The 19773-nt window shown below is 49.7% G+C and overlaps 1 protein-coding gene across 7 annotated transcripts; it reads right to left on the bottom strand.

Moving 5' to 3' along the window:
- Positions 1-7229: 7229 nt before the first annotated feature.
- BRD2 (bromodomain containing 2) lies at positions 7230-19318 on the bottom strand. 7 transcript variants are annotated; one of them, XM_040473150.1, is made up of 13 exons: positions 19189-19318; positions 15275-16599; positions 13305-13608; positions 12555-12692; positions 11898-12036; positions 11582-11796; positions 11104-11478; positions 10465-10593; positions 9912-10163; positions 9519-9784; positions 8439-8743; positions 8094-8216; positions 7850-7989 (listed from the first exon to the last, which is right to left on the bottom strand). In XM_040473150.1, exons 2-13 carry the CDS (start codon positions 15301-15303, stop codon positions 7850-7852), a joined length of 2415 nt encoding a protein of 804 aa, XP_040329084.1. In that variant the 5' UTR covers positions 15304-16599; positions 19189-19318. The 7 variants fall into 7 exon arrangements, with proteins under 7 accessions (XP_040329087.1, XP_040329090.1, XP_040329084.1 ...); XM_040473149.1 differs by lacking the exon at positions 19189-19318 and adding an exon at positions 18568-18703; XM_040473151.1 differs by lacking the exon at positions 19189-19318 and adding an exon at positions 17207-17301.
- Positions 19319-19773: the final 455 nt, after the last annotated feature.

Below are 19773 nucleotides of genomic sequence, written 5' to 3'. Positions count from 1 at the left end.
TATAGAACACAGTGTCATGGTAACCACGGATCTGGGAGAACACCCATCATTCTGTGTCCCGTTAAAGGGCATGAAGGTCCCCTCTGGCAGGGATGCAGGGCTTGCTGGCCCTCTCCTAGTAACTTTTCAGCTCTCATCTCCCTGGAGTTGGAGTTAAAAGCATACATGCATCCGACTTCAGCTCAGGTCATGATCTCACGGCTCACGAGTTCGAGTCCCACGCCAGGCTCTGTGCCGACAGCTCAGAGCCTGGAGCCTGCTTCAGATTCTGTGTCTCCTCTTTCTTAGCCCCTCCCCCACTCACACTCTGTCTCTGTCTCTCTCTCAAAAATAAAGATTTAAAAAAAATTTTTTTAAAAAAGCATACATGCAAACTTAGGAAACCTTAAAAACTGGGTTTGTCTTTGTTTTTGTCTTTTTGAGAGAGAAGAAAAGGGATGAGCAAAACTGTCTCCTTTTTGTAGCAACTCTGGGTGAGAAGCAAAGACTAGGCAGGAGGAGAGGTAATAATCATTTTTGGAGGAACTCTCTGTCTCTACAACCTGCCTGAATGGGGAAGCCAGTTCCAACATACACACTGCCGGGGGCAGAAGAGGGCAAAGTATTCATTGATTGAATCCTGTTACATTGTCATGGTCTCAGAAATCGTAACAGAAGCTGACTCTCTGAGGTCTGACAGTTGAACTGACAGAAGAGTACTTTAGCAACACTCCTTGTTCAAACCAACACCTGGCAAAAATTCTTATCCTTGGAGAATAAATTCCTTTTCTACTCCAACCTCAAATCCTACATTAGCCTACCTGCTGAGAGTAGCTATGTCCTCGTTTGGTAAACACAAGCGAGGAATGTTATGTATGAATGTTTCCTAGCTCTTCTCACTTGCACAAGGAACTACGCTTATCTTGACCACCTTAGGTTGACGTAAGGCCTCACTGCAAGTGACAGGCCTGGTACCTCAGGGAGAGGGGTCTGCTGGCACGGTGGGCAGAGGGCAGGGCATGAGGGGAGAGGGTGGTTGATGGAATCCCGAGACAACACGGTATAGCAGAGAAACGTGGACTTTGGAACCCATGATTCAGGCCAAGTTCAGGCTCTGTGAGCCTCTGCTTTCTCTTCTATTAAGTGGGCATAATAGAATCTAATGAGAAAGCATATGTTGTAGGAATCATGAGACGATGTATGTAATGTAATAAGCACAGGGCTTGGAAAATAGAAAATGCCTAGAGTATGTTAGCTCTTACTATCTCCCTGTATGGCCAGAGTGATTTTGTCTCCCATTTATGAGGTGACCACTTGTCCCAATTTGCCTGAGATTTCCCCCTATTTATAGCTAAAACTTCTCAGTCCTGGATAAGCCAGGGGTGGCTGGTTACCCTACTTTTACCACACCTTGGTGATACGCCCGTCTCAACCTCAGCTCCCAGGCCTGCCAGCCCCACGGCAGAGCCGATGATCCTCTTGTTGGGATCGGTGCTGAGGTACCTGGGATGGATGCAAATGCCAAGAGGTAGTTTAACCATCATTTATGCTTATATTTAAATTATTTCCCCAGGCACTGGGCAGGTTAAGGTTATAAAGAACAAGACACAGGGGCGCCTGGGTGACTCAGGTGGTTAAGTGTCTGATTCCTGATCTCAGCTCAGGTCTTGATCTCAGGGTCGTGAGTTCGAGCCTCCCATTGGGCTCTGCAGTAGGTGTGAAGCTCACTTAAAACAAACAAACAAACAGCAAGACACAGTTCCCACCTCACAAAGGAGATGTAAGAGACATAGGGGGTAAAACTGAGGAGGAAGGAAGCGCTTAAGTGTGAACTGAAAAACTGAAGTTGTCTAATTGTTCATAGGGAGGGTCCTCCCTCCAAGGCTGATGAGCAGATCAGCTACAATAGAGAGGCCACTTTAACTCAACGCCAGACACTCCCACTGGAGTCTGGAGACAGGGCTGTGGTTGGATTGGAGGTGGATAGTGCACAGTTAGAAGCTCAATGAGGTCCTTTGGAAATTGTGTGTATGTATCATGGGAGGTGGAGGGACAGTCAGAAAGGTCTTTATAGCGGAGGGAACAAGTTGCTCTTCGAAATTATGTGTGATTTGCTGATGGGGGAAAGAGGATATTCCGGGCAGAGAAGACAGCATGTGCCAAGGCCCGGTGGCGCTAAGCAGCATGGGAGAATCTGGGAAGGCCTATCTTTTGCTCTGAGTTGAGTACAGAGTTCGAGGAAGGGAAAATGAGAAATATAACCTTGTCGAGGTCACAAGGGTTAGATAGAGGCCTTGCAAAGGAGTTTAAACCTGAAGGGTAATAATAAGCAACATGATCAGATTTCTTTTCTGAAAGATCTCTCTGGCAGCTACAGTGTGGGGGATGGATACGATGAAAATGAGATCGCGGACAGAAAACCAGTGAGCGGAGATTTGTGACAGATCAGCCTCACAGGGGCACTGATAGGAGAGAAGTGATGGAGGAAGGGTCAACAGGCCTTGACCGGAAGAACAGAGGAGGAGAGTGAGGGGGAGAAATCTAGATCTAGATCACTGGGGCTCTGGCTCCAGTGACTGGGAGGATGATGGTACATTAATAATCCTGGCTCTGTTACTTATTTACTGTGCAACTGTTCCTGAGTAGCTCTGAGCCTCAGTGTCCTCATCTACGAAAGGGTGATGGGTACCTAACTCATGGTGTTCTTGTGAGGACTTGACCGTAAAGGCACTCGTAAGTGCCTGGCACGTTAGTGAGTTCTCTAGGAGTGCTTGATACATAAATAGATAACTCACAGAGGTGCGTGTGTGGGAAAAGATGGGATCTCTTTGGAACATGTACCAAGTGCCAGGAGCCCCCCCAGGACATTGTCATTTGGCAGCCGAGAACAGACTTGGAACTTTGGAGCAAGATCTGGACAGTAACAGATTTTATGGGTGGGAATTGCCTCCAGAAGAATGGGTAAAACTGCCTAGAAATGTTGTGCAAATAAAGGAGAAGAGGACCAAGCGAGGTAATGTGAGGGACAATAACTTCTCAGTTGTTGGCTGAGGTAGGCTTTTGAGAAGAAAAGAGGAGCTGTCTGAAAAGTAGGAGAGCCAGGGGAAGCCACATGGGATGCTTCAGAGGTCAAAGGAGACAAGGACCTCTGTGTCATAAGGTGTAGTTCATGTTTCAAGACCTGAAGTATAGGAAAGTAAGAAGGAAAGAACAGAAAGAGGGGAGGGTGGCCACAAGAATACCTGAAATATCCAGGAGTAAGTCATGGGTATCATGCTCACCAGGGGGCGCCAAAGACCCTCCGTGACTGGCAACAAGTGCCTCTGAACTCCAGCTGCTGGGGCAGCCTTGTTGGTTTCCTTCACTCCTGCCAGCCAGCCAGGTGGCATGCCTTTAGTCAACGAACTATCAAACTTCCATGACTCTGCTCTTCCTGTGGTGTGTGGAGAACGATCCCATCCATTTTTATCTCCTACATAGTTTTCACATTTTTCCACTCTCTTCACCTACATTGCCGTCTCTCCACTCCAAACCTCTATCTTCTTATAGGAACTGCTTTCTGAATAATCACTCTTCATTCCTTCTCGATGCCCCACCCACCCAACATGGTTCTTCCTGCTGCAATTTATTCAAAAGATGTGTCTCCTGGCACCTCACCAGCCCACAGTATTGGAATTCGAGGGTAGTAGTTCCTGGAGCCAGAGATTGCTGGGTTCGATTCCCACCTCAGCACTCACTAGCTCATGCTGCAACGTCGGGCAAGTTCCTTAAGCCGTCTGTGCCTCATTTCTTCATCTGTTAAATGGAGATTAGACTTACTTCATCGGACATAATGAAGACAAAATGAGTTGTTTTCAGTATACCGTTTGGCATAGTGAGTGTTCAATAAATGTGAGCTATAATTAAAGCCTTTAGGATAAAATTTCACATCTTTATTGTGGCCTAAATGCTCTGCCTGTTGGTCTAGCTCTGCCTTCTGGTCTTATCTGGAAGCACTCACCCTTTCATTCATGCTGCTTCAGCATTCTGCAGTTTATCTCCACTATTTTTTCTGCGGGCAATGTTCTTTCTGCCTGTTTCCCCTCCTCCTGGAAACAGCACAACACTTCTCATCCTTCTGAGATGTCAGAATGGATCTGAGCTTAGAGATCTCTCAGATAAACACCCTCTAGGCTTTTTACAAATCTTTGCATATTGTGGGGCTAGAAGTACTTACGGTTTTTCTTAAAAACTGTGATTGGGGGCACCTGGGTGGCTCAGTTTGTTGAGCATCCGACTTCAGCTCAGGTCACGATCTTGCGGTTTGAGTTCAAACCCCACATCAGACTCCCTGCTGTCAGCCTGTCAGCGCGGAACCTGCTTCAGATCCTCTCCCTCTCTCCACCCCTCCCCTGCTTGCACTCTCAAAAACAAACATTAAAAAAAAAAACACCAAAAAACCAACCTCATTTGTTGCCTAATGTTGTCCCCACCCCCATAAACTAGGGGGTCAGCAAGCTATCCCATTCAGTGCTGGAGATCAGCTAGCAGGATTTTGCAGAGCTTGAACTAAGCTTATGATCCAGGAAAGGGGAAAGAAGCAAAGATGTGAGATCATCGAGACATCAGATCAGTTCCCTACCAGTGGCGTACAGTAAGGATTAAGTGTCTGGGACGACTGTCATGCCCTTATCTTGGAGCCCATCAGCACCATGTACCATGAGAGTTAGTAATTCAACTCTATTGACAGAGCAAGCTTCGTGAAGGCAGGCAGGGCTTGTTCTCTATTTTCACCCCACATCACCCGACTTTGGCAGTGTCTAGGTCTATTGACCTAATAGTTTATTGAAAAATAAGAGGCAAGCCGGGGAGTCCAGAAAATGTTGACTGAATAAAAGCTCCCACAGGAGCCATTAGAGGCAGTAGAACCCATGGCTTCAAGAACTGGGAAGAGCACGGGAGGAACACCCACAGGAAGGCTCCACGTTTGTGTCCCTTTAGTCAGGCTGGAGATTGGTTATGCTGGAAGACAGGAATTTCAACCAAGGTAGCACTCAATCTGACTCCTGAAATTTAATAACATGCTGAAAGGGTACTATGGGATAGAGGACACCTGGGGCTTAGATCAGTAAATTAATCTAAGGTTAAAAGTAAATCAAAGGACAGAATGGCCCAAACTGAAGCAAAGGTCAGGGACCACAGCAAGGATTATCAAAAACCTGAGTCTTGGGAAATCCATACACATTTGCACTTGGCCCAATGTGGCAGGGTGGGAGGTGTTAACGCAGGTCTATCCCTGGCTGTTCTGCAACCCAGGCAATGAGCTCCCTCACCTTTGCTTAACTGCCTTTAGTGGTGTTCTCAATTTAGGTTGAGGTATACTAAGGTACCACCAAAGACACTACGTTGGAAACTCACCTTTCGATGGTTAAAATTCATTTTCCCAGACTATAATAAAAGTCTTAGGAGTACATGCACAGAAGGGGATGCAGCCATACTGCCTTAAGATTCTGCAACTAGCCTCCCCCAAACTAATCCAACTCAAACCTTGTATTTTTGAAACAAGATGTAATCTTGCACATATAGACATGCATCATCTCAATGTTTATTTATTCCTTCTTAGACTTAATTCCTATCCTACCTCCACAACAAACTTTATTAAGAACATTCAGAGCTTCCTGGGTGGCTCTATCAGTTGTGTCCTACTCTGGATTTTGGCTCAGGTGATGATCTCGTGGTTCAAGCACCATGTTGGGCTCTGCACTGACAGCACAGCATGGAACCTGCTTGGGATTCTGTCTCCCCCTCTGCCCCTCCCCCACTTCCTCTCAAAAATAAGCCAATAAAAAAGTATGTCCAGGGGCGCCTGGGTGGCTCACTTGGTTAAGTTCCAACTCTTGATTTTGGCTCTCAGGTCATGATCTCAGTTCATGAGATCAAGCCCCATGTCAGGCTCCACACCAGGAGCACGAGAGCCTGCTGGGGATTCTGTCCTTCCCCTGCTCATGTTCTCACAATAAACATTAAAAAACAAGTGTCCAAATTTCCCAAATCTTTTCTATCACTCTTCATGACGACCAGAGCTCAAAGAAATCCAGAGTTACTGAGTTCCACAATTAAGTTGGCTAAAGGCCAAATCAGGGGTCTCCTCTCCTTTAAACTAGGGGCTTTCCAAAAATCTTAAAAAGTGGTTCTCAACCCTAACTTGTGCATCACTGTCTCCTGAACTTCCAAACATTGCCCAAACCCCAATTTAATGAGAATTCATAAAGACAGTATCCCGAAATTATTACAGTATTTTAAGAAAGCTTTACTGGAGACTTAGTAGGTGGTAAGGGTGGAAAACCCCTTGCTATAGTTCAATTTGCTTCCAAAATCTTCTCTACCTTCTCCAAACCAGATTATACCCTACACCTTGTTTCTGGCAACACTTATGGCAGAATAGACCATTTTCTCTACATTAACATCCAGACCTTACATCAAGTTTGCTATGATGGTCTGATAAACTAAGCTATAAAGGTCTTTTACTTTTGTGGTTAGTCCCCAGTTCCAGAACCCATGTATCACAGTACCCTGAACTATATACACAGTCTCTCGTTAAGAGAGGGCATTACATTTACGGAGGTTTAGTTTTTTTATTGTTTTTTTTTTGGGGGGGGGGGCCGTAGAGTAGTGCATGCCACGTGGGGAAGGGTCGGAAAGGGAGACAGAATCTGAAGTGGACTACATGGGGCTTGAACCCATGAACCAGGAGACCATGATGTGAGTTGAAGTTGGATGGTCAACTGACTGAACCACCCAGGTGCCCTGAAGATGAGTTTTTATCATCTGAATTTGGCAAAAATTGCTGGATTGCATTTTATTAATAAACTGCAGGGCTCTGTAAATCTGGAATTTGAGGGTAAGGAGAAAATTTCAAAAGCAAGCACAACTGCCTTCTCAAGTCAGATGCAGGATACAAAAAAATACCTGCCATTGGCTACCATCCATTCCGTTTACATTTGGTTTGTGTGTTCAGGAAATAATCCACATAGAGCACTAAAGAGGAAAACCTCAGAACCTATCTTGAGTTCTAAACCTATGAAGATTATTTCCAAGGATTACTTTACAAAAAGCAGATGAATTTACCACAGGAACAGCCAACCTGGTTTAAAAACTAAGAGACAATCCAACTACAGGAGGGCTCTTCTGTTTTGTCACCTCAGGAATATTTTCCTCAGATTTCTCAATTAGATCATGCTCCTTTTGTAACACTACAAAAGCAAACGCTATTAAGGGAACTCAAAATTTGAATAATATTTTCTTTATTTACAAGTTAGAATCAACAGACAAAGAAAGACAATCCAGGGGACCAAATGGGGAGATGACTGAAACCCCCAGGGGCCCCAAATGGAGCAGAAGGGAAAACAGAGTAGAAAAAAAAAAAGTCAACGTAAAAAAAGAGCTCCCCCTTTTTCCCTCCCCATGGAGGCTGAGGGGACCATGGCCCCACACCCCTCAGCCTTACCTAGCTTAAAATAAATTAGAACAAACAACCTCAAAACAGGGCCTTTACAAGTGAACAGGGCAGCTATGGCCTCAGGTAACCCCGTATCAGGGCCTTTGCCCACTCCCACCCTGTACCCCTGCCCCACCCCAGTCATTTTGAATGGGGCTCTAAGCCCAAGAGGTCACTCTCAATGTGGCTGGGAACTCAAATCTTATTTTGTCCATTTATGTCCCTCCTTCAGTAAATGTCCCTGCACCCCTCCCCCGTGCAGAGCCAGCTCTCCTACAGTGGGGGGGAGGGGGATGAGATGAGGAAGTGTCACAGCAAGGGGGGGAAAGGGTGGGGCAGGGTGGTCTAGGGGTCCGGTCCTGCGGAGCCTCCTGCCCCATCTGGCCTGGCCCCTTAGCCTGAGTCTGAATCACTGGTGTCTGAAGAAGAGGACGATGAAGAGGAGGAACTGGAATCTGAGCTGGAGCTGGAAGCGCTGAGGCGTGACACTGCTACTTGCTGTGCCGACGATGAGGACTCCGTTTTCTCACTTGCTGCAGAATAAGGTTGAAGGTTAAAGAGTTGAAGTCTGATCTCCATTTATCAAGAAGACTAGAGGGGAATATAGCAAATTTGTGCTAGCTTTCAGGATACTCACCTTTCTTGGGGGGCTTTTTGGTGGAATTGAGCTGCCCACTAACATCCTGTAACCTCTTTTCTAATTCCCGCTTCTTTTCCAAAGCCAGCTCCTCCTTTGTCTTTCCCACAGGTTTCTTAATGGCTAGAAAAAGAAACATATCAGGCCTAAGATTGCAAGTATCTAGTTGTAGTGCACCTAGTGTTGTTCTCAAGTTCCTTTCTTGAAGAGCAGGAAGTGACAAACATATCCCGCCTCCCTGGAAGTGGACAATCATGAGTGCATCAAGCATACCCAGCTCACTACCCCTTCTCCAACTACATGAGGATTACTAGATTAATGTGGTACAATTTATTTCATACTCACTATAGGGTTTCCGAGGTTTCTTTCTTAGGCAGGAAAGGACATAGCGCTCAAGCTCTCGAAGCGTGGATGGCTTGAGGGTTTCAAAATCAATCTCAATCTCTTCTGGGTTTGAGTCACGTAAAGAAGGCTCCCTGGCCTGGATTATGTGCACAACTCGACCCAGTTTCTCCCCAGGTAATTTGTTGATGTCCAAACTCAACTGCCGTTTTTCATCGTAACTCATGGGTCTGCTTTCTTCTTCTTCCTCTGAATCATAGCCTGTAGGCAGGGCAGGTGGAGCGGTCTTTGTGGCCTTTTTGGGCAGTCTACAAGCAAAAAAAAAAAAATTGTCAATTAGGGAAGCATCACTAACTCCCAACACATTCCCACTGTCCAATTCAGTAATCCAAACTCTCTTTCGGAATTATTTAAAAAAAAAAAAAAAATTTTTTTTTTCAACGTTTTTTATTTTATTTTTGGGACAGAGAGAGACAGAGCATGAATGGGGGAGGGGCAGAAAGAGAGGGAGACACAGAATCGGAAGTAGGCTCCAGGCTCTGAGCCATCAGCCCAGAGCCCGATGCGGGGCTCGAACTCCCAGACCGCGAGATTGTGACCTGGCTGAAGTCGGACGCTTAACCGACTGCGCCACCCAGGCGCCCCTCTCTTTCGGAATTATACAGGCCAAGCATTTTACGTTTAATTTGGGCTTTGAGAACTAGACATTGGTATACTGGCCCGAATCCATCTTTTTGCGCCCTAAAACGCTACTAACACACACCACTGCGGAAAACAAGAATTGTATAGACTGGTATGGAGAAAAGGAACAGACAAACTAGGGAACAAATCAGGCCTGCCAACTGTTTTGTGCAAGTAAACTTTTATTGGCGCAGTCATACCCGTGCTTCCATGTGGTCTTTGGCTGCTGCTTCTGCGTGACACCAGACAAAAATCTTGTTTGTTACACCTGACCACTTACAGAAAAGCTGTGCTGCCCTCTGGGTTAGATAAAACTCGGCAAGGAGTGGGAGAAAGCATCCTCCCCTGGAGATTACAGAAATAGCCAAGCCCATCTCTGCTTCTCACCCTCTCAGAACTTACTTGGTGCCACTTCCTCCAGAAGGTCCAAAGCCAGGGGGACCTAGTGTAGCAGCACTGCCACCCCCACTGCCACTTGCTTTCTTGGACTTCTTGGGCTGAGATGGGCGAGGTGCCCGAGTTCCCTTGTCCTCTTCATCAACCCCAGCTCGGCCGCGATGCTTCTCTGCCTTCCGTTTCTTCTTTTTCTCTTTTTTTTCTCTCTTCCGCTTTGGCTTGGATATTGGGCCTTGGGACAGGGCAGCCAGTTGTTCATGTACTGCCCGGAGCTGGAGAAAAAAGAATCAGGTGCACCATGGGAAAAATAAAGTAGAATCAAAAGGAGTTAGAGGAAAAAACGGGCAAAAACAGGGCACCAATGTCTTACAAAAGAAACTGATTATAGTGACAAAATACCTGTTCCTGTAGTTCAGCCAATCTATGAGCCCTTTCTTCCTCAGAGTCTGAGCTTTCACTCTCTTCTTCTTCCTCTTCATCCTCCTCATCTTCTTCCTCTTCTTCCTCAGAAGAGCTCTCACTGCTACTTTCTTCGCTGGAGGACTCTGAAGAGGATTTGGCCAACCCAGGTGGCAAGGCAGTAGAGACTGGTAAAGGCCCTGGTTCCAGTGGTTCATCTGGCATCTTGGCATAACGGAACTCAAATACATCCTAGGAGTAAAAAAGCACATTCAAAACCATGCTAGTGAATTGTGCCCTGGTATTTTTTTGAGTATATTTGAGAGAGAAGGCACACGTGAGAGAGGGGCAGAGAGGAAAGAGAATTCCAAGCAGACTCCACTCAGTCAGCAAATTGTGCCCTGATTATACCCAGCCAATTAGTGATGTAGTTGGTATAGTTCCAGTTTGTTAACAATGCATACTGAAAGATCCTCATAATGAGGTTGTGTAGCAAATGACAAAACCTCTGCCCAGACCCATTTGTTCTTCAAATTTCAACTGTGCCACTCACCTGCAGCTTTCGTGCCATGGCCACAACATCGTGGTCTGGGGGATTGTACTTATAGCAGTTGGAGAACATAAGCCGCACATCAGCAGCGAACTCCTGTGCATCCCGGTAATCACGATTCTCCATCTTCCGCTGCAGAAGGAGGCAGCATCAGAAGCTGCACAGGCAGGGAGACTCACCTTTCCCTGCCAACCCCAGACACCACAAGAGTAGCCCTCTCTTGAGAGCACAATAGGGATGACCTTAAAGATCTATGCCCTGGGGTTCAAGTTTGAAGTCAAAGAAATTTGGGTGGGTTGAAGAAATGTCTACATCTAGAAAAAAAACCATTTCTAAGTGATAGGGGTGAGTGGCCTCTGACTATCCTTCCAACCCCATACTCCCCTAACCCAATGCTCCAAAGTAGGACTTAAACGGACATGGATAGGATTGATCTAAAGACAGAACTCACCATACAGTTTGAAACTCCAAGAAATACAAACTCAATTATCAAGTACTTAGCCTTCTGCTCCATTACCATTTTGTAAAAAATAAAATACCAAGAATCAAGACTGCTGTATGCCCATAAATGACTGATTGTTTTATTGAGCCCAAAGTTCCAATCACTGCCTGAGCATCCCATCTGCCCCATGCAGTGGGTACCTTGACAGTGCTGAGGTCCATGGGGTGCTTAATGATGTCATGGTAGTCATGCAGGCCAAGAGCAGAAGCGTCCACTGGTTTATAGAAAGGCCAGGCATAGGCAGCATGCTTCTTAGAGAGCAACTCTTTCAAAATGCCATTGCAATGTTTTAACTGTTCTGACAGCTTTCCTTTTTTGGAACTCTGGTGTTGTTGCTGAGAGTCAGGTAAGTCTTTGCGTGGGGGCTTGATAGGGCGGCCACTCTCTCTACGCATAGGGGGAAGACGTGCTGCCTTAGGCTCCAGACTCCCAGGGGGGCTAGCTGGGGAACCAGGAGCCAGGATGGCTGTAGGAGTAGGTGTGGTAGTATCTGCTTTCCGCTTTACGCCTTTTTTCTGCAGAAAAAAAAACACAAGATGGGAGCCTTTTACCCCAGGGTCCACCTCATTCGAGTCCTTTCCCTTCCCAACGCCCAAAAGAACTCCACAGATCTGTTACCTTGGCAAGGGGCTGGGCTGGGGGAGCTGCAGAGACTGCAAGGAGCGGGGGTCCAGCTGAGTGTAAAGACTTGAGAAGGGGAGAAGAGATGACCGACGGATGGGGAATGTTGAGAACAGTGGTAGGTATCTCAGGTGGTGGAGTATATAGGGCTGTGTGAGACACAGAAGAAACAGCAGGCACCTGATGGGCACTTGTAATACTGCCCTGGAGTGCTAAAAGAAAAAAAAAAAAAAAGTAATAAAAAAAAGATTAGTTCTATTACCTTCTCTGTCTTTTGGTCTCCATTAGCAAAACTGCCTGCCACTCTTCCTACCTGCCAATTTGGCCCCCTTCTTGTGGCTGTTCTTAGGGATGGTCACCACAAGCTCTTGTTCCTCTTGTGGCATCGATGCTACTTTCTGTAGAAAGATCTTTTCTAATGTTTGTGCCATCAGGACAATATCATCAGTGGGCTACAGGGAACACAAACAGAAAGGTTCAAATGCCAGCTAAAGACAAACCATTTTCCTGAGAGGAATTCCTAGCCCCAAGTATCAAAACTACCCACCTGCTCAGACAGACATCTCTGTCATCAAGTACTGAAAATTACCTACACTGGGCCACTTATTTCCATGTTCTTCCCCAATTCTGTCCCTCAAAACACGGTAAAGAAAAAAATTCAAAAAATAAGGGAATGAGAACGTCAAGGAGAATAGATTCTGCTCTACTCAGCTCTCTGGAGGTTTCTCTTTGAGAAACAGGGCCACCATCCCCAAGTATGAAAATGTTCTACTTAAATAACCTTTACCACTAGATCTCTGAAGCCACGCCACTTGTGTTCAGTGGTATCCTTTAGAGTTCAGATTTTCTAGATCCTCCCTACTCTGAAAATACCTTCCACGGTAAAAAACAAACATTATGCCAGCAAAATATCTAGCAATATCAGAATCATTCTCTCTCCATCCACTAATAAACACACAGAAAAACTCACCTTGTTGTAGATGTAACAATTGGTGAACATGGTGTTAAAATCCTGCATACACTCTGAGGCAGCCCAGTAATAGTTGTTTTCAAGTCTCCTCTTAATAGTACCCATATCCATAGGTTGCTTTATTATTTTGTGATAATCCTAAAGAAAGAAATGCTAGGTCAGAACCACCAAAAAATAAATGCTGGTTTTCCTAGGCAAACCACTGACCCCAGCAAACACGCACATACACACCCCCTATGCATCAAAGTATGTAGTCCCCTAAACTGCGGCCCCAATTAAACTAAGGACAGAAAAATAATGGAATGGGATTCTTAGCACCCGTTGGGAGGCCCCTAGTGCCCTTCTCTAACCACCCACCTCCCTCCCAACTCTGGAAGGTTTCCCATCCTGTGACATTACCTCTGGGGCTGGCTATCCATGGGCTGCATGAGGGAGAGGAAGAAGCTAAGAATTTTGGCCACCGTGGTCCTCTCCCAACCTGGGGTGGGAATCTGTAAAATGGAGCCAGGGCACAAAAGTTAAGGAAGGACACATGGAGGGCACAATGAGAGATGCCAAGATAGCAAGCTGTTGGATCAATAATCACAAAGGACCAAGAATCCAGAAATTTGGTGGCTATCTGCCCTACAGGAGAGAGATGGGAACTCCCTAGGGGCCGCAGCACCTACACTAAGCAGCCCACCTCCATTCACACACATTCTTTTTCATTCCCAATACCTCCCCCCACTCCAATATCCCATCCCTACTCACCGGCAGACCCAGTTTGACTGCATCCACAGGCTGCCTGAAAGGCCATGCAAACTGATGTTTCCACAGAGCCTTCATCACCACCTTGTGCAGGTACTGCAGCTGGTTGGTAACCCGTCCTGGCTTTTTGGGATTGGACACCTCCGGGGGTGGTGGGTTGGCAGGGGTCAGTTGTAAAGCCGGCACTGAAGCCATTGTGGGGCTCTCAAATCCCTCATACAACAGGGAGGGCTTTCGAATCCTTTTCCCTGGTGCTGCTGCCTCTGGGCCCAGCCCCAGTAACCCTGCATTCCCCTCCCCAGGGAGCCTGTGAAATGGGAAACATAATTAGATGTGGTAATTTCATGGAAAAAAAACCAAACCAAACAAAACCCAGTACAGCCAGTTACACGATACACCCAATAAATCCAGGCTTGAAACTTAGTGAGAGGTAATCAAACTTATGGAAATTATTCTTAACCACAACCAATATCCAAACAGTCTGTGGAGCTTTTGTTCTTGCCCCACCTCCCCCCACTTCCAGTTCCTCCATTTTTAGTACACCTATTCCCAGCCCACCTTCTGGACTCTTGAAAAACTCTTTTATCATCTGCACTTCCACTTAAGCGAGGAAAAAAAGAAAAAAAAAACCCAACCTTCCCAATGGTTTCTGATAAAGCACAGCATAGCATTTGAACACCACAAGCTTTAGGGGATGGGACTTAAGCAAAATGGGTGGGGCTGAGAAGCTCAAAACCCAAGCTTCCTCCTCACTAGGGGCTAGGTGGTTGCCATGGTGGTAGGAACCTGAGGGAAACGGGTGAAAAGAGAAAAGAGGAAGGGAACAAAACAGGGAGAAAATTTCATAAAATGCTGATGAAACACCTAAGAATCCATCTATCTGGGCACAAGAGATCACCATCCTCCCCAGAAAAGCTCTGCTTAGTTTAAAGCAGAAAATGAACCAAAAATCTAACGGAAAACCTTACCAACTTAAAATTTCCGACAAGGAAGGGAGCATTTGTCAGACTTCACAGCTGGAAAAACACAGCCACCAGACCCCAGAAATTATTCAAATTCATCTCTTTCCCCCAAAGAACTCAAATACAGAGCCTGCCCAATCCCCAGTCAAGGTCAGCAAGTTCCAGCCCAAGAGTGATAGAACACGCCTGACCCCGCCAAAAAAATAAAATTAACGGCTCCCACTCTAGCACCAGACTCTGGAAATCAGGGGCCAAGAGCGATTCAAATTTACACTCTCTGGTACTCCTCAGGACCCGGTGTTTCCCTAGGACCTAAGACTGGAGACATTACACCGAGATCTCATTGTTTACATCCGCAGAGCTGGACTAAAAAATCCTTAGCTCCACCCTCTTGCCCAAACGAAACTCTCAAAGCTATCAAAAACATCCCCTCCAAACAAAACGCACGCAAACCCCCGACCCAAAACTAACCCGGTCACTTAAAAGACAAATTCAATGACCTAGTCTGGACAGAACAACCCATAGCCAAAAGTAATGCCTCTACCCTACTGTGGGAATCTCCGTAGCCAGGCTGAGGCTCTATCACCATGGCAACCCTATAGATCAGATGTGGCCACGAAACACCCCAAAAGACCTATGACAAACCGTTGTTAGACGACAGACCCACCACCCGCAGGACCGGCAACCCACTCAACGTCGTCTTTTCCCATTACATTACGCTGCCAACCTAGCTCTGCCGGGCTACATCACGATTGGACCACGGCGGGAAAACTAACGTATAAATGGACAACCTATACTCCCGCCATACGCCAGTGTCTGGCCGTCTACCACCGTTCCCAAACCCCCACCCAACCCCCCCCCCCCCCCCCCGCGAGCCCCCGAGAGCTAACAGTCGCGCCGCGAAACAGCATCGCGCCAGAGTCGGTTCCGTCCTCCCTCCGAACCCGACGTCCCACATTCCCGTGCCGCAACCCAACGTCCCCTTCCCACACGCGGATCGCGGGGACGTACTTGCTGTGGGGAGTCACGTTTTGCAGCATCTTGACGACGGGGAACCGGCACTGCCCTCAGCCGCGAAAAGTCCGGATGGCCTCGGTTCCCCTTACCGCCCGGTCCAGCATAACCCGGGAAGTGCGGGGGGGGGGGGTGGAGGGCCGCTGCCCTTGGCCCTCCAGGCGATAACCCCCCCACCGGGCCGGCGCGAAAACAGTCTTCTTCGCTGCTTCTCGGAGAGCTCCCAGCAGCTTGGCGCGCTCCGCGGGAGGCGGACGGTGAGAAAATGGCGGCGGCCTCAGCAGAGGCGGGCGAGCGAGGGGGGACAGACTCCTCAAACACTAGGACGCCCCCAATCCCGGACACCGTCGTCAATATTGCCCGTTGTTGATCTGCAAGGATCCCCTCTTCCTGCTGGGACTGCCCGCAGCGGACGAGGTCCCGTTTCGATCTCGGATGGAGGCGGATGAACACGAAAAGTGGTTTAGGGAGCCGCCGCCTCCATCTTTGAAATCCTCTTGAGGGCGGAGTAGAGGGGGTGGACAGACTCCGAGGATTGGGCGGGGCCCGAAAAAGGGGAGCGTCGGGGGCTTCTATGGGGTCTGCACTGTCCGCCGGGGCCGGTCATAGGCCGAGACGAAGGCCATTTCCAAACGGATGGACGTGGATTGCAATGGCGGCCCCCGACGACTCGAAGGCTCTCTATCAGTAGGCAGAATCCTCCAGCTCGTTCTAGAGGCTGCTCCACTCCAGCGCGAAATGGCGCCGCCGAGCCCCGCGCCAGCCCTTTATATATAGGCAGGGAGGAGGAGCTTCGTCGCTCATGCGCGCCACCGTGCTCGAGATTTCCCCCACCCCCTCCGCGCGCGCACGCTCGCTCACGCGCGTGAAGAAGCAGAGTCGAAAGGGGAGGAACACCTCTCCGCGGGAGCGCTTTCTATTGGTTGACTGGAGCGATGACGTCATAAGCTTCATTTCCAAGGTGTCAGTCACTAGGCAGAAGAGTGCCGCATAGACCCATAGGGAACAGGCAACCCGCCACATCTTTGAGCCAATTGGCTGCGCTGGGGTTCGGCGACTCCAGGGAAACAGAGAGGTTGGCATGGGTGCAGCACCCTCTCCCCGCCTCCCCTTCCAACAAAGTCTTCCCAGGCGTCCAAGCCCGGTACCACCGGCGACTGCCAAGCTCGGGCAGGTCGTGCCATTCGTAGCTCCTCCATTGGCCACACCGACCGGACCGGAGGGGGCCGCGTGGGCGTAACCAGCCTGGGCCCGCCAGGGTGTGGCCGCAGGACGCCCGGCGGGTTGTTGTTCTCGGCAGAGGCGCCGCTGCAGTGAAGAATCTGAAACGAGGAAGAAGACGCCATCTTAGAACGCGCGGCCTGCTTCTCTGGCAAATAACTAAGGGTTCCCAGAAGTAGCAAAGAAGGGATCTACCGTTCCCATACTCCACAATAAAAAATACAGGCCTGCCGCATTATTAAAAGCCTCCCCGTCTTTCCCCAGTTCAAAAAAACCGAAAAACAAAGGCAAAACACTAACAATCTGGGCTCCCAAAGGCTTATCAACACAACCAAATCTAGAACACGTTCCCAAAACTTGCACCCAAGCACCTCTCCAATCCCTCCCTGCTCATACCTTCAGTTAACTATTAAGTATCTGCCTGCTCGACAAAATCCCGGCAGCCCTTAGTGGGAGAAAGATCTCCAAACATACCGATATACTCTAGAAATCGAAACCCACCTCCTCCCTAAACTTCATTCCGGTGCCTGGCTCAGAGCGGAAAAAGCAAGTCCTGTGAGGGGCGAATCAGGGTGAACACCCTCCCCCTCCTGGCGAGCTCAGACCTTTCCCCAAGCTCCCGGACCTCCCCAACCCCGAGGGCAGGCCCACACCCCCCTATTAGGGTCCCACCGCCATGGGGGCGGCAGGGCTCCCCCACCCCCCCACCAGGGTCCGGAGTCCTCCCCACGGAGCGGCTGGTCCATCGGTCAGCGCCAGGGAGGAGGGCGAGCGGAGGAGGCGGCGGCAGCGGCTCAGACTAGCCCTCCCCCTCCTTCTCTCCCCTCCTCCCCTCCCCCCTGGGCCGTCCGCCTCCGAGGAGGGGCAGGAGCCATTTTGGGAGCTCAGTCTCGCCCCCTCCCCCAACCCACCCACCAAGTCTTCCCCACACTCTAGTTACCTGAATAAGGTTAGACTACTTAGGAATAAAGAGCCAGAATTACAATGAGGCCAAGATCTCTCAAGCCATCTCTGGGCCCACGCACCCTCGTCCCCTTATGGGAGTGAATTATCCCCAACCTGGGCTGGAGCGGGAGGTCTCCCTCTCCCTCCATCTCCCCTTCTCTGGATACCAAGATAGAAAACAGACTGCATATCTGAGAAAAGAAATTAATGTAAATCAACGAACATAAGAGGCCACCACCCCGGAAAAGCTCGTGAGGGCCTAGGTCCTTGCGCTCCAACCACATCACCCTCCCTCCTTTCGCAGTAGCTCTGGAGCCCTAACCTCGGTTACTGCGTCTAAAATGGCCGCCAATCTCACGTCTTCTCGACCACCCGAGTCGGGCAAACCCTGCGGGGGGAAGTGCACACCGGGAAGGAAGCCTCTTCCCCTGTTACTACCGCCCTCCCCCACGCAGGGATCAGGCTTCGGCCCCACAAGTACATGCGGGCTGGCGCGGGTGGCTGCAGCAGGGAGGGCAATGACACAGCAACTTTGCAGAGGCCTTCTCCCCTCCCCCCCATTCCCCTCCCCCTAGTGGCCCAGCCTCCTAAATCTGCAGCTCTCCGGCCGAGGCCTCGCAAGTGTGCAGAGGCCCATTAGGGGGCCAGCCGAGAAGAAAAATTTAGGAGGTCGCGAAGATTCTGGGTCTTCGAAAGCGAAAGGGCAGCCAGACCTTACTCCGGCTTACTTTCCTGCCTTCCGGAAAATCACTGCTCCCCACTCCCTCCCAATCCTCCCTTCCCCCACATGAGTCACCGGGGAGGCTAACAGCTAGTCAGGAATTTGGAAAAGTAACTCTTCCCTCCTTTCCGTTCCCTCCCCCGCAGTACACAAGGAGAGAACTGTTCGGGAATGGGGGAAGGGACGAAGGAGGCAAAAGACGCCACCCTGGAGAAACCCGAAACCTTGTGAGCTGTGAAATCATTCCAGGTCCTAAGCCTCACTCCCTCCTGTCTCAGACCACGCTTTCTACCGCCCTCCCAGCACCCACCTAGGGTTTGGGTTTCTGCTTTCAAGCGAACCCCAAACTTTCGGCCTGTAAGCCCTCCCCAGCCTGGGGTAACAGGCTGAGCTAAGACCCCACCGAGGCAACCAAGGTTTGTGCAGAAGGCTCCACAGGCCGTGTCCACGTGAATGCACACAAATTCGATAAGCGACTCGAAGCGTAACCTCCAGCATGCCATGTGATGACTGCGAGCTTCCTACCGCTGACACAAAAGCACAGAAATGCTCCTTCCAGAGTCTCTGGAGAGAAAGGGAGTGGGCGCCCGGAAACAATCTCAGTTCACAACCCGGGTTGCCCACTCACATCCCAAGAGTAGGAAATACATTCACCACTCCCACACCTCAGCCCACTAGGTCACCCCTCCCTCCGGCCGTCAAAAGGAAGCCTCACCTGGCTCTGGACTCCTCTACCCCCAGGGGCAGAATGGTTTGGGGGGGGACACACCGCCCCCACGCCCCTTTGCCCTCCAATTGGTATGGAGGCATGAGGTTGGCCATTCCCCTCCCCCATATGAGGGGCCCTCTCCCGCTCTTGCCCCCCCCCCCAAGCTCCCATTGGCTGTAAACTGTTTGAAGGACAAACCCTCCCACCCTCAGGTTCTTCTCTGAACCCCAAGAATTACCCCCCCCCGACTCCCCACCATTGGTTGAACATTTAAATAACCAGCAACATCCCCGCCCCCCAAGGGCCCCTTCTCACCTGGAACCTGGAATCTTCCAGGGGGGAGCCCACGTTCCCCTCGGCTTGATGCGGGGGGAGGGGGAAGGAGGATGTAATCCGGGGTGTCACCCCCCCGGGAAACTGAAGCGGTGTTGGGGGAGGGGGCGTAACCCCCAGCCCCTCCCTTCCCGACGGAGCTGGGGGGTGGGGAGATGATCGGGACCGCGCCGCCACGTCAGCAACACCCAGATTGGCTGACCCAGGTCACGTGCCAGCCATCCCCCTTTGCCCCCCTCCACGAGGACCAGTTTTCCGAAGGTTTCTGGGGGTCGCGCCAGGGACCAAGGAGGCCCCATGGCCTTGGCCTAGCTCCAGAGACCCATGGTGTTCTAATGCCGCTGCTTCTCCATATCCCCGTCTTCCTATCCCGCTGTCGTCGACCTTGTCCCCCCCACTAGCCTCTCCGTACGGGTTCAGCATGGCTGCCGCAGCCGGGATCGTCCACTGCGCAGGCGCAAGGGTGCGATCGGACTGGGGGAGGGGAAAGGAGCGCGGGAGACCGCGGGAGGGAGCAGCAGAGCGCATGCGTCCGCAGGCACCGCTGCTCCCTCGTCTGTGCTGGGA

Source organism: Herpailurus yagouaroundi, unplaced genomic scaffold (genome assembly GCF_014898765.1).
Source record: "Herpailurus yagouaroundi ecotype Mexico unplaced genomic scaffold, PumYag 139, whole genome shotgun sequence".
Classification (NCBI taxonomy): Eukaryota; Metazoa; Chordata; class Mammalia; order Carnivora; family Felidae; genus Herpailurus; species Herpailurus yagouaroundi.
The sequence above is the reverse complement of the archived record's forward strand: the minus strand, read 5'-3'. Positions and strand labels throughout refer to the sequence as shown.

Bases quoted from the DNA above. Each gene is read 5' to 3' on its own strand.
- BRD2 (XM_040473150.1), bottom strand. From the start codon at position 15,303: ATGCTGCAAAACGTGACTCCCCACAGCAA. The intron at 10,164-10,464 runs GTGAGTGGCACA...TTTTACTCCTAG, and splicing joins CCATGGCACGAAAGCTGCAG to GATGTATTTGAGTTCCGTTA. The intron at 9,785-9,911 runs GTATTTTGTCAC...TTTTTTCTCCAG, and splicing joins TGGCTGAACTACAGGAACAG to CTCCGGGCAGTACATGAACA.